Source organism: Pyrgilauda ruficollis, unplaced genomic scaffold, assembly GCF_017590135.1.
Source record: "Pyrgilauda ruficollis isolate IOZ18807 unplaced genomic scaffold, ASM1759013v1 scaffold15, whole genome shotgun sequence".
NCBI classification, from domain to species: Eukaryota; Metazoa; Chordata; class Aves; order Passeriformes; family Passeridae; genus Pyrgilauda; species Pyrgilauda ruficollis.
In genome coordinates, this window is record NW_024513654.1 from 15746902 (window position 1) to 15760536 (window position 13635).

Here is a 13635-nt window from a genome sequence, read left to right on the forward strand (position 1 = left end):
AGGAAATCCTTATCTTTTATGTATTATAAATGAAATAGGTTTGCCTACTACAGGTCAGAACTCTTCAGTAGTTCTGAGGCTTTCTTAAATTAGCATAAGCCACTTCCACATTAGAAACTGGTACTGCAGAGGGAGACTCGGAAATTTCATAATTTGACAATGGTAAAAAAGTTTTGTTCATTCCACATTTCTGAACTTTAACAATGGATTTAGTCCTACCTGATGAATTTTACACCTAAGCACAAAAAAACCCTTGCTGATAAATTTTTACAGGTCATTATTGTGGTATATGTTGCAAAATACCAAAATGACATTCCAGTGAAGTAAAACACTTACTTGGAAAGCAGACCCACAAATACTATTGTCATCACCTACATGTAATTAAAACATACTATAAAACTCCCAACTTCGTAAGGTATGCAAATCATAATGCTACTTTTTTTTCCATTCCTTAGAAGCTAAGAAATCTCAGATTTTTTTTTCCCCTCAAAGTTAACAAAGGAGATCCTCTGCTGCTTCTCTCTTTAGTTATATGTGGAGAAGAGAAGAACAAAAAATTCTCAACTTACTGGTAAGAATTAATTAGCTGTAAGTATAGTTCTTTGTAAGGAAGGAAGCAGCAGCAGTGTTTTCATTACTTCAAACACTTTGGGTTTACATTTTCAGGAGCCTTTTTCTGTTATGTCCCTTTCAAGTAACTGAATTTCAACCTACCAGAAAGACTGCATTATTTGAAGCTATTGATTTAGGGAAGCTTGGGGACTAATACAATGGTTTAACAATAGTAGCCTATTTATAAATCTAGCTTTCACACTGTTCTTTTTAAGCAAATTGAATGGTTTTGATGCAATGTTGGGTGGCTGGAAAGACAGCTAAAACTCCACTTTTTTTTTTCCATAAGAAGAGCTGCTTGTGAAATAAAAACTGAAAGATGGTTCTGTTATTTTTCTTATCCATGAATCAACTTCTAATACTTTACTTACTTGTGTAGCTTTTAGTGTCAGTTTTGATAACATTCTTTCAGAAGGTTATGTTGATTTTGAGTATCTTGAGTACTTCAAGAACAATTCAGACTAATATGAATGTAGTAGAAGTCTTTCAGATTTCTGATCAAATTCATGGAAGAGCCAGGCTTATCCAGTCTAGAAAAAAACATGAAAAATTACAATTTCATACAGAGGAAAGAAAAAATAAGTCTTCCACTGCTCAATAAAAGAGTAACATGTTCAAAATTGCAACAGATAAGGAAAATCTTTCTGGTGGTTGGAGTAGATGAGCAGTGAAACATATTGCTTACAGAGGCTGTAAAATCTCCACCGCTGGAGATTTATGGGGACGCTTATGTAACTGCCTAAACCATCCCAGACAGGCGAAGCTGCCTTGGCTCAGGGACAACCACTGATTTCTCACAGTGCCTTGAAGCCCCTTTTTTAATGGCACATAAAGACCTGCAAGAAAAAAATACACAATAAGATGTAAATAAAAAAAGCCAAAATGGTTCTGCACTGACTTCATCTTCTGTAGCATGTAGTGTTATTTCACTACATGCAAAATTAGTAGCTACTGTACCAGAAGTCATTAAAACCGTTTAAACGGTTTTCATGTTTCTCAACTAGAAAATTACTGGTGTTCCTATATCTGTATGAACTTCTGGACTAAGCCGACATAGAATACCATAAAATACTGCTTCAAATCAATACTTGCACTCATGCATCATTATCCTGCTGAAAAACAAGATAAATGACACAGGCACAACTTGATGTCACTTAATTCCTGATTATTGGGAAGTGCATTCCCACATTGTTTTAGCAAACAGCACCATGGTGTCTGTACCTTTGGTATTTGGGGTGTTTAGGCTCCCCTCCATAAGTTGCTTCAGGAAGAAAATTCAGAAAGCTGGCCAAGCAGCCAGTGAGAAACATAACTGCTCTAGAGGAGTCACAGATGTAAATTATCTTCTAACATTGCCAATGTCAAATGTGCAAAAAAAGCAGACTTCAAATAAGATGTGTATCCATGAAGTGAGACTCCCCTCAAACCCCTACCACAAAGAGCTCCCCACCAGCATATAGGGACAGAAACTCATTTGGTGGTCTCTATGACCAACCAAAATTTTCAGTATTTTATCAGTATAAAATTGAATTGATAGTTCCAAAAAGCTAGACCAAGATAAGGTGCTTCAAATTATTCTGTAAGAAAGAAGCCTGGGACCTTATCATGGTGATATCTGGCTGGCTTCTTGATGGAAGTGCAACCAGGTTTAATTTCCCTCATAAATTCAAAACTGTGCCAGTGAAAGTGATAGTTTTGTCCATGTAACAAGCTCGATAGGGTCAGTATTATCTCATGCATCTAGACAGAAAACTCTACAGCCTAATTAAGGCATACATGCTTTCCAGACTCAGTTTATGGGAAGCTCCAAGTCACATCTTATCAGTCATCACAAATGGCCACTGATAATGAAAAGCATAAACAGTGTGGGAAATAACATGATCACCATTACATTAGGGAAGGCAGAAGGGTTTACAGCAGAATTTAAAGCATTATTTGAACTTTCATTGCTTTTTTATGATTGATTTTTCTGTTTCTCCAACCCTAGCTTAATGCTAGCTAAGGAGAAGCCTGACAATATAGACAATCTTTGCAGCAGACAGGCACTGTAGACCTTCCTTCAGAAATATGCGGCTTTTAAAAGTAAAGCTGCTATCCCAATTTGGAGCTGGAGAACCCTGGCTGTTCCCAACAAGTTACTCTTCTGAGACATCAGGGAAAGAAAAGGGCCGATTCTCCTTAAACTTCACAAATAAGAGCATTCTCTAATCACTGGGTTCTTGACAATGAGAGGAAACAATGGTGTCTGTGATCTCTGCACACCATACAACCCAGCAGTGTTCAGGGAATGTCTGAGTACATCTCCTGAGCATGAGAGGCTGGTGACAAGTTTAGTTTGTAAATCCTTCAGACATTCACCACAGCTTTTGTTTCGATGTCTTTGCACCAAAGCTCATTAGCAGGAATGGAAGTAACTTTATGCACACCTGAAAGTTAAGCAAAGATCCAGTGGCACTTTAATATCCAACTCTGCAAAAAACTCATACAGGGTCTCAGTTCCTTGGTAAGAGTGTTCTACCAGATCCTGCAATGTCCAAACAAACCAGTCTGATACTCTATATTCACAGATAAACTCCTTAAATCCATGGGCTAGATGTCTAAGTGTAATAGAGTTTCTAAGACCGTTAAGAAATAACCTCATTTAGTTGTAAGAGTTTAGCTGGGGCTGAGTCACTCTGGTGAAGCTTGGTTAGCATGCAGCAAAACAGAAAATGTGACCATCCAGAGGAAGTCTGTGTTATGTGGATCATGTTCTTAATTTGCACTTGGTTCAGAGAGAAATCCCTTCCTCACTGCAAGCCACAATGCTGATGCTGGCAAACTTCTGGTGGTCTTGATGACTGGAAGCTGACCCAGCTTTTATTAGAAGGCACATCTGACAGTATTATTGGCAGCTCTGCTTTTGGCTGAGGCCTTGGTCAGCAATGCTGCTGCTACAGCTTGAAACTACAGCACCACTGGCACTTACCCCAGGAAGAGTGCCAGCTTCTAATGGGGACTGATCACAGCAAAATGAGACTTCTCAGAAGAAACAGGGATTCATTTTTGACATGATAAGTGAAGCATCTGGTTATTTTCAGTTGACACAGGAATGTGTGATCTTGCTACTATATCTAAACAAACGGATGCATTTATATTTGCACTAAAAGTTTAAAATTGTCCCTCACACATTGGTGTAAGTGCTTTGGCTCACTGATATGAAAGTATAAAATGGGTGAGCAGTTAGAAAACTTGCTAAAAAACAAAATAAATCAAAACAGACTTCTATTTGAAATATACCTTACAATGGTATAACATCTTCTAAGTGCAGGATTCATAGTATCTAGAAGCAGAACAGCTGTAGTGTGATATGCAAGAGCAAAAATGAAAACAGAAAGCTCACCTTGGTTGAAACTTATGATAAAAATCTTATTGTGCAGATGCATGAGTCATCTACAAGCTTGCAACCCCTCTTGTGAAGACAAAGAGACAACCTTTCTAATAAAATGAATTTACATCACTTAGCAAACATTAAATGTGCAATACATCTGTTACAGAAGTCAGTGCTATTTACCTAGTGTGATAGAGGTGCACGAAAATACACCCAAAGACTTAAAACACCAATCTACATGCAAGAAGATGCATAAATAAGGCAAAAACCTCTACTAAATCATGTCCAAATGGAACAAGAGCTCCCATCTTCCAGAGTCACCCACTAAGTGGTCCCTTTCTCTGGGAATATTTCTTAATGCTCAAGATATAAATAAGCTGATCGATCCCCATCTGTCACGACAGTTCATGGTTGCCAGGGGAACAATCTGAAAAGCAGAGCTTGACTAATGGTATCAGGTAACACAGCCCTTATCTGAAACAGAGAAGGCCAAACCTTGGGCTTTCATTTCAGGGATGAAGAAAACACCCATGAAAAAAGAAACAAGATTTTTCCCTGCTAGGTTAGGCAAAGCACCTCCACAGAGGTCTCTGCAGCTTTCATTTAACTTAGAGCAATGAAATCTGAGCTGAGTCCATGTTTGAGCATAAAAGCAAACATAGGTTAAAAAAAATATATAGGTTAAGCAATCATAACAGGTTTCCAGGCATTCTGGTAATCACTTCCTTGTCATGAGCACGTGGTGCACATACCACACACAGCATCCACCTATTACAGTAAAGCCAGAGTAGCTCTATGGGGGATTACAACTCCTCTCTTCCTCAGATTTCATGTTGTGATGGTTGCTATGATTAGACCTACCCAACAGCAAATACAACTTTTGTACCTCATGGGAGGGAAAAGAAAGTTACTCTTTTAGATAATGGATCCATTAGACCCATGAGTAATCAGACTATTTTTGCTCCTGCAAGGAGTCCCCACTTGTTTGGTCAAACCTGATGGAAACCAGCATGTTTCTTCACACCTCTGCTGTCCCCAGGCACGGGATTTTGTACAGAGGTTAGTGTGAAGTTCACCCACTAACAGCATACTAAAAGCAGCACTTTACTTTAGTTCTCCTGAGCAAACAACAGGTTTATGCCAAGTAACTCACACCTAAGGACCAAAGCTGAAGGTGGTCCTTTCTAAAGAATATCAAAGATCTACCCAAACACTTCCACACATCATCTCATCTTCCAACCTTCTTGTCCTCTGGCATTTCTTTCCTCCCTGACTAAAAGTATCTTAATTTCTTCAATAATGCAGCTTTGTATGTTTCACTCCCTGTTTCCTTTCCCCTATATTGTTTCAAATATGTTTACTTTTACTCTGAATTGACAGGACCAGTTTCTAATTTAACTTTCCACTAATGTCAAAGGGGCTAAAGATTTTATTCATAATAAAATTTGCATTTATCTGTGCTACCATTTCCAGCTGCCTCACCTCCACTCCCTCTGTCCTGTTAATGCCTCCCAAGTTTTCACACAGGCACAACCAGACTATTAACAATAGCTCTTTCCCAAATCCCTGCCATTATTTAGAGCTGACCACACCACTGCTACTGCCAGCTGTCCAGAACCTTGGGGCTAGTCTGTCAGCTTGCAAAATGTCCCAGGCCTGTGAGGTTGTGGCAACTAGATGTTGCTGTATTTCAAGATTCAGTAAACATTTTAAAGAATCAGTTCATAGCAGAGCCAACATAAATTGTGGCTAGATATGGTAAGCACTGATCATAAATGCTAATAAAAAATCACTAGGTCTATTAAATTTACTGAAATTTTTGTAATATGGACGCAGATTTTTTTTTTTTCTGATGATGTAAAATAAAGTATCTATATTGAGAGACTTGCCAGTCACTTGTGTTGCTTACTGAAAAAAGACTCAATCTTTCCAAGTTTTTTATTGTCTTCACTTTTCATAGCCCATCCCCTTAACATAAATTGTGCCCACATTCCATACAGTCACCCATCAGCAGGAGCCAGCAGGAGCATTTCATACACCTGCTTAGGCTGCCCTGCAAACTCCTTGTTTGATGAGATGGCACAGATAGTTAGAACCAGTAATTGAAATAATTGCTAATTTAAATAAATGCAAATTCTGCACAGGCAAAGACGTGGGAAGCAGTCCAGGAAAGATGTCACTCTTGTCATCCCTCATTAGCAGATTGCCCCTTCAAAGGACCAAGTTTCTGGAATCCCCACTAATCTGGAATCCCCGCTAATGCCGTTGCATAAATGGTTGATGGCAGGGTCACGCCCAGGGTACTGCAGAAGCACTGCCCGTCACCTGCTCCCTGTGGCACACCAGTTCTGTACTGCACACACGTGGAGTAACTCTCACCTCATCAAATGGTGTAGGTCCACACGCTGAGCCTCTAAGTGCACCCTTGAGCGCCTGCACTGGCACTCAGCCAAATGAATTCACCCAGCTTAAAGTTATACGACTGTTTACATACTTTATGAAAACATTTTATCTTCTTTTATGAGACATTATCTGCTTGTCTGTGACAATTTACGTGCTTCACTCCCAGCCCATTTCTAAACCATCTGAAGTGAAGAGCGTAAGTGGAAAGCCCTACTTTCATTTACAATCTGAGCAACTGCTTCTAGTAATTGAAGTTCAGAGAAAATAAGGTATTTTCTACGTTTGTCTTACTTTAACAGGCTTCTCCAACACGAACTCATAACAGGTGAGATTCTAGATGAATTTTATACAGATCCCCAAAATCATGTCAGTAACACTTCTCCACAGTTAGAACAAGCAAAGCACAGGTCTGCTGTTTCCAAATGCCACTGTCAATACAGGAGGTGATAGGTAAATTCCTCTTTTCTTTTCTTTCCTTTTTTTTTTTACCCTAGATTAGTCTGGTCATCCAAGGCTCCTGAGGAGAGCTCTCAGAGTGGTGTGGCAGCCATCCATGTTTCTAAGCCATGCATAACCCACTGGATGGGAGCAGACTGAGTGGCCTCCCAGGGTCACTGGCACTGCCAGGGCCTGCCTGGAGAGCCGAGCAGACCAGGGCTGGCACTAGATGAGGAGGCTGGGCCTGGGTGCCTGGGCATGGAGATGGCAGCGTGCTGACCCACACCCTGCCCAGGGAGGTGTCGGGCAGCCCCTCACTGCCGCCCCACGCACTGCGGCCTCGCCTTTGTGTGAGCTCCACCGTGTTTACTCTCCCACTTCCTTGTTCCACTCCAGTGCTAGGGCCATAAACCGCCCAGCTGGCACGGCTGAGCCCTTGGTAGCAGGGGCAGGAGGAAGAGGAGGGAGGGGATGGCGGCCATCCCCTGGCTCTGTGCTGGGAGGGCACCCCAGGTGCCGCCCTGGTGGTTGGGAGCGCAGCCCTTCCCCTAGGGCTGGTGCCACCATCCCCGGTGGGTCTCTCATGCCCACTGGCCACCCTCATGCCCGTGTCCAAGGACACACCAGGAGAAAACAAGACCTATTTCCCCTTCTTCTCGGACTTCAGGGGCGACAATGCGACGGCCCTGCGCATCGGCGAGTCATCTGCCCTGGCCTTCATCTTCCTGCTGTCGTTGGCGGGAAACATCTGGGGCATCTGCCTGCTGGTGAGGCGGCACCGCCGGCTCTGCGCCGCCAACTGCCTCGTCCTCAACCTCTTCTGCGCCGACCTGCTCTTCATCACTGCCATGCCCGTCATCGCCGTCGTGCGCTGGACCGAGTCCTGGGTGCTGGGCAACTTCGTCTGCCACCTGCTCTTCTATGTGGTGAGCCTGAGCGGCACCGTCATCCTCCTCTCCCTGTCGGCCGTCAGCCTGGAGCGCTTCGTCAGCATCGCCCGGCTGCGCCACGCCGCTTTCCGCCGCCGCAAGGTGCTGGTCGCCGCCTTGCTCCTCATCTGGGGCTTGGCCGCCCTCGCCACCCTCCCGCTCTGCTGCTTCTTCACCGTGGTGCGGCTGCCCGGCCCCGCCGGCCAGGTGAGGGCGAGCGCCGGGCGCGCCCGCGGCAGCCGGGCCGGGCCGGGCCGGGCCGGGCCGGGGGGCTCCGGGACCGACGGCGGCGGAGGCTGGTCCGCCTCTGCCACGGCGGGACAGCGGCAGCGAGGAGCTCGCCTGCAGGGCGGGCAGCGCTCTGTGTGCCGGGCACTTGCGAGGCTGCGCCCGGAGCTCCCCCGGCGCCCCCCCGGCCCGCTCTCCCCGCGGACCGTCCCGTTAGGTGGGAGCCGCGCATCGGCTGAGAGTCTCTCTGCGTTCCTCAGTGCGGCTCAGAGATCCCCTTTTCAGCTCATTTCCCCTTACCGAGGGATCAGCATCCTGGGAGAGTTGCCCTGCATCCACCGCCCTCTCTGTACAAAATGGCCATGCACAGATTTTTCTGCCTAATATTTTGAAATGTATACAAAAGTGCACCCAACATGACACTTGAATAAATTATTACCTGTATGTTTCAATTTTAAAGTTTCCATTACCATTTGATAAGAAGTCAGTGGAAGTATTCCAGTTGTGGACATATCTATTTGTGATTGGATGGGCTTTTAAAGCCATCAAATAATATATTACTTAACTGCTTTGTCTAAATAGAAAGCTTTCACAGTCTTGGTTTAGTCTTGGTTTAGCTGTTTTTTAAGCATAGAGGGAGATAAGAACAATGTTGTACTGAAAATAATGGTACAATATTACTTTTCTTAATTTTTTTTGTAAATAGGACATTCAAATTTGCACTCTGGATTGGCCCAGCACTGCAGGAGAAACAGTCTGGGATACAACCTTTGCCATTGTTTTCTTTATGATACCAGGATTCATCATTGTCATCAGTTACTCCAAAATCTTACAGGTATGTTTCTCTTTTAAATTTTGTTGTAAAAGAAAGGGAGGTAAACAGTAACTCACTAGGCATCAGCATATTGTCACTAATTTCAAATACATGTAAAGGGAACAAACATAATTTTTTAAATAAATTATAAGTATGCAATATGAGGAGTATTTCAACCTGCATATAACAGCCTGTATACTTCAATTAAGAACATGCTTCAACAGCACATTTCCAGAGGCCCAACACATGCTTTGACTTCTTTTGTATAGTATTAAATACACTTTTTCATTTATGTGCTGTTCATATTTAAAGACTGTCAATCTCCTAAATGCTGAAAGAGTCAAGCATTTGAAATAACTAAAAACTAGTTTTTTGCTTTCCTTGAGCCTAAATTCGTCATAAGGGATTTGTAAGAAGGCAGAGAAAGGCAGGACTAGAAAAAAACCCATCCACTTTTTGATCTACTGGCTTTCTGCATGTGTCTTTAGTACACAGATCTCATTAGATTATACTTAATCCTCCACAATTTCAAATATTTGTAAATTAAACCATCTGCTTCCACTTTCTTTCTAAGTGGATGATGTTTAACATATATGCTGAAATATAAGCCAAGCCACCCAGCACCACAGAGTTTTAACCTATAGTCTAGCAAGCATTATATTAGCATCTAATTTCCTTTTAAACTATCCAAAACCACAGTGACAAAGCTAGAAATCTTCAAACCAAGCACTTCAAACTAGTCACTGCAATGCCTAGTTTTTAACAACCACCCACAAGATCCTTGCATCCTTTTTTTGGATAATTAAGCTTCTTATAGAATATATAAAAAATTATAGGTTTTGGAAAGGAACCTCAACATACATAGATTATTGAGCAAGGAGTTAACTGATAAAATGCTGAACACCAGTGGGCTGTGGATGCACACGCCAGAGCTGGATGTAGGTGTAAAAGGAACCTAGGACCTAGAATCTGGTCTCCACATATCCTTGCCTATTGATCAAACTTAAACTTGTAGTAAAAGTCATCAGCCTGTAGTTTCTGTGCTGTCTATTAGCTCACTATAAACTGGAGCTAAATGCATTAGGTGAACGTCTTCTTCTAGTAAAGTAAAGCACTTGCAACCACATACACATAGGCAAAGAGTGTAGAGTAACTCACTGGAGAGTGAGTCCTTTGAAAGAACTGCAAAACACTGCAGGCCAAGAAACGCCACAGTTCTTGGTCAGAGGCCAGGGATGCTGTTTGTGAGTCCTGTCCTTGCAGACTCCAGATTACAGGTAAATTTATAAAACAAAATGGCACATAGGGAGCTGGAAACCAAAAGCAGGAATATTGGATTACAAGACATGCCCATGCTGCTCTGCTCCTGTTTCGTTTCTAACTTGCTAAGAGAGATGCTAAAATACATTACCATTTCCCCTGAAATGAGGAATGCTTGAGGCCCATAGCAAGATATAATTGAATCTTCTCTCTCTCCAGGAAGCAAGCAGAACTGAACTGGAGAATGTCTCAATCCCTAAGTCATTCCCAAGAGCAGACTCTCACTTTGTGAGAATGCTCCATTATTCCAGTGCACACGTAGCATGATTCTCAGTATTGCTGGAAGCAGTGCCAAGCATTCATGTATTCACATTACAACATCGATGATGATGATGAGGATGATGAGGACTGACTACAGATACAAGACCTGACATTTTTTAACAAATATACACTACTGCAAATGTGTACTTCACAATTTACTCTGAAACTATTATTTTTACATAACACTTCCCAGAACCCTGGCAAAAATGATAGATTAGATGCCATGATTTATTTGGTTTTCCATTGTCTCTCAGGCAAGACTTTGTCAGAGGCTAGAGCTAGGGAAGATATCTTAGTTCTGACTTCTAAGTTCCTGTTTGTCCAAGTGTGGTCCAGATGCCAAGGATAGGTATCTATACTGGGCAGACCAAAAAGAGATCCACAACATACCACTGCCACCCCATTTCTCTTGAACACTTTCTTAAGAAGCAGTTGTGTCTTATTTGCCATAGTCCTGATGACTCTTGCATTCTTAGTTCTAGGCTGTGCAGCTCCTGCAGGAAAGACAGGAGGTATTTATATGGGACAGATAAAAATATATCTGATGAGGACATTCTGTAGCAGTTTTAAACAGTGGAGACTGAGAAGTGCACACAACCCAGTTTTCCTACTTTTATATTAGAAGTGGATATTAGTCCTTTGCATTTTGTGAAACCTTCATTCTGAGACAGGTTAGGCGCTCTCTGAGAACAGCTCTTGGTTTTGGACTGTTTGGAGGAGTTAACCTCCTTTCTGAATTCCAGATTGTACAGCAGAAGATCATCAAGCTGGCATAGTTTTACATGCATAGGACATCAGAATACTCTGCTCCTTTTAAATCGGGGAAGCAGCTAGTGATCCTGTCCCCTTCTCAGCCTCAGAAGCTGCTAAAAAACCCACTTTTGGTTCATGGGTTTTAATTTATACACTTACATTCTATCGAAATATTTAGAAGATGTCTAGATTACTAATGAGTATTTATCTCCTTGACAAATTCAGAAAACTCCTAACAGAATGACAAATTACTCTCTCTCTCTAAACATTTTCATCCTTACCTGTACCAGGAAGTTAAAATGTTGCTAGTATTAGTGTTATCCTTACTGTAGTTTCTGCTAAAGGGAAGAGTGGCAGGTGGAGCCTTACCTTTTGACTTTCCTAAGGATTGATCAAAGCCTTGATCAATCAAGCCTTGATTGATCAAGGCTTTTGAAAACACCCCTTCCTTATGCATGCAGGGGATAAAGTGGCATCTCAGTTATTTAACACAAATCTTTGCTATATATTTCCATTTTATTTTATTTACATCAGAGGTATGAATGTAACAAACTTAATTGCATCATGCCAACTTCAGGGAAGACAGGGATGTAGAGCAGAGGATTTCAAGTTTTCTGCAAGCCCACTGTGTCCAATATTCTACCTAATGACAGATGATGCACACCTGTCAATACTAGGTTTCCAAGCTACCCATAGTCTTGTTTATTACATCAGAGAGTACTTTTAAAAGACACAGATTTTTATAGTGACTGAAAGGATCTGTAAGATTTCATAGAAAGGAATTGTGATTACTGTCTGAAAAGCTAAGTGTGACACAAAACAATGCACAATCTCATTCACATTTAAAATAAATTATTGTAATAAATTCATGCTCCTTCTAATACCTACCTTATAATATCAGCATGGCCATAAGAGAATTGAATCATCTTCCTTCTTGCACATCAACAGGATTGTTAACTATGTTCCAGTTTGCATTTGTGAAAAAAATCAATGGGTTTCTTTAGATAGAACAAATGAGGTCATAATTTGAATTTAATGGGATTTCATGAGTAATTAAGACTGTTCTATGCTGGAAAGCATTTGTGACTGGTAGAGAGCCATGAAAAGAACAACCACTTTGCCTAATGAGATAAATTCACAGCTAAGTGGAAAAAGAACTGCTAGTGAAGTGAGAACATTTGAAATGGAACCATGGACAAAAAGTACAAATGAATTCTGCAATGTGGTTTTTTGTAGTCACTTTTCAAAAGAAAACATCATGTGTCAAGATTTATGTTTTCTCTTGTAGAAATATGTTTCAGTGAAAGTTGCTTTCTTCTCTTTTACTGCAGATTACAAAAGCATCAAGAAGAAGTTTAAATGCTGGTTTAGCCTACCCAGAACATCATCAGATTCGTGTTTCCCAGCAAGACTACAAACTATTCCGAGCCCTTTTTCTGTTGATGATCTCTTTCTTCATTATGTGGACTCCAATAATAGTAATTATTTTTTTAATTTTAGTTCAGAACTTCAAAAGAGATTTAAATATTTTGCCATCAGTTTTCTTCTGGATAGCATTATTTACTTTTGCCAACTCTGCTGTCAATCCAATTCTGTATAATGTTGCCCATTTCAGACGTAAATGTCAGCAAATTCTTCTCTGTTGTACAGGGAACCCTGAAAGGCATGGGGCAGGTACAGAAACCACTGCAAGAAGAAGTAACCATGAACAGCCACATTTGTCTTTCATTACCAGATAATTATTTAAAGTCTGAGCTGTGCCACACTTTGGATTTTGTCTATGCTATCCCAGGTCACATAGGTCATTATGTTATAGTATTACATGCCAGAGGAGGAAGAAAAAAAAAAAGTATTTTTAATTCTTGCAGGTAAAATGCTCTTGACTTCATTGTTTTGCCCCAGTAAGATTTGGACAATTTAATTTAAGGGATTGAATTCTCCTCTTCTGCTGAAATAAATAGAAATATGGCAGTGAACTTGGTGAATGTAAAATAGTCGAATTAAGTACTTTAAATTTTCTAGTGAAAATGTTCATCCTCAGAAAGTATCTGCTTTTTTTAAAATCCAGTTTTTAAAGGGAACTTGATTAAACACTTCAACCAGTTTGGTTCCATCTCAAATTAAAAATATGGACTTAATACATGTGAATTAACAAGTAAAGAATAAATAAATAAATGGTTAATTGTCATGTGTAAAATGGTTGTTTTAAAATATGCATATTTTTATGTCTTCATTAGTCATATAATAAAGTTAATTAGTAGGATCACTGAAATTCCTTTCTCTTTTCTAAATGATTTCTAGTATTTTATAGGGAAAATATAATGTTGTAGTTGAAAAGAAAATACATATACTTGGAGGTTTATGATAAATAATATTTTAGTAAGAAATTGAAACCACTAAAAAAAGCAAGATTAAATTCTCAATTATCACCAGGCACGAGTTCAAAAGAGTGCACTAAGATAACAGGCCACTAATGAAACCAATGTGTACATATGTACAGATTTGCA

General features: G+C 40.7%; 1 protein-coding gene across 2 annotated transcripts; it reads left to right on the plus strand.

Annotated features, from left to right (window-relative positions):
• Positions 1-7406: 7406 nt before the first annotated feature.
• Positions 7407-12920, plus strand: FFAR4 (free fatty acid receptor 4). 2 transcript variants are annotated; one of them, XM_041461511.1, is made up of 3 exons: positions 7407-7959; positions 8687-8815; positions 12460-12920. In XM_041461511.1, the coding sequence occupies exons 1-3, from the start codon at positions 7426-7428 to the stop codon at positions 12865-12867; spliced, it is 1071 nt and encodes a 356-aa protein (XP_041317445.1). In that variant the 5' UTR covers positions 7407-7425; the 3' UTR covers positions 12868-12920. The 2 variants fall into 2 exon arrangements, with proteins under 2 accessions (XP_041317445.1, XP_041317446.1); XM_041461512.1 differs by having other exon boundaries at positions 7407-7854.
• Positions 12921-13635: the final 715 nt, after the last annotated feature.

Bases quoted from the DNA above. Each gene is read 5' to 3' on its own strand.
- FFAR4 (XM_041461511.1), top strand. From the start codon at position 7,426: ATGCCCGTGTCCAAGGACACACCAGGAGAAAACAAGACCTATTTCCCC. The intron at 7,960-8,686 runs GTGAGGGCGAGC...TTTTGTAAATAG, and splicing joins TGCCCGGCCCCGCCGGCCAG to GACATTCAAATTTGCACTCT. The intron at 8,816-12,459 runs GTATGTTTCTCT...CTTTTACTGCAG, and splicing joins GTTACTCCAAAATCTTACAG to ATTACAAAAGCATCAAGAAG.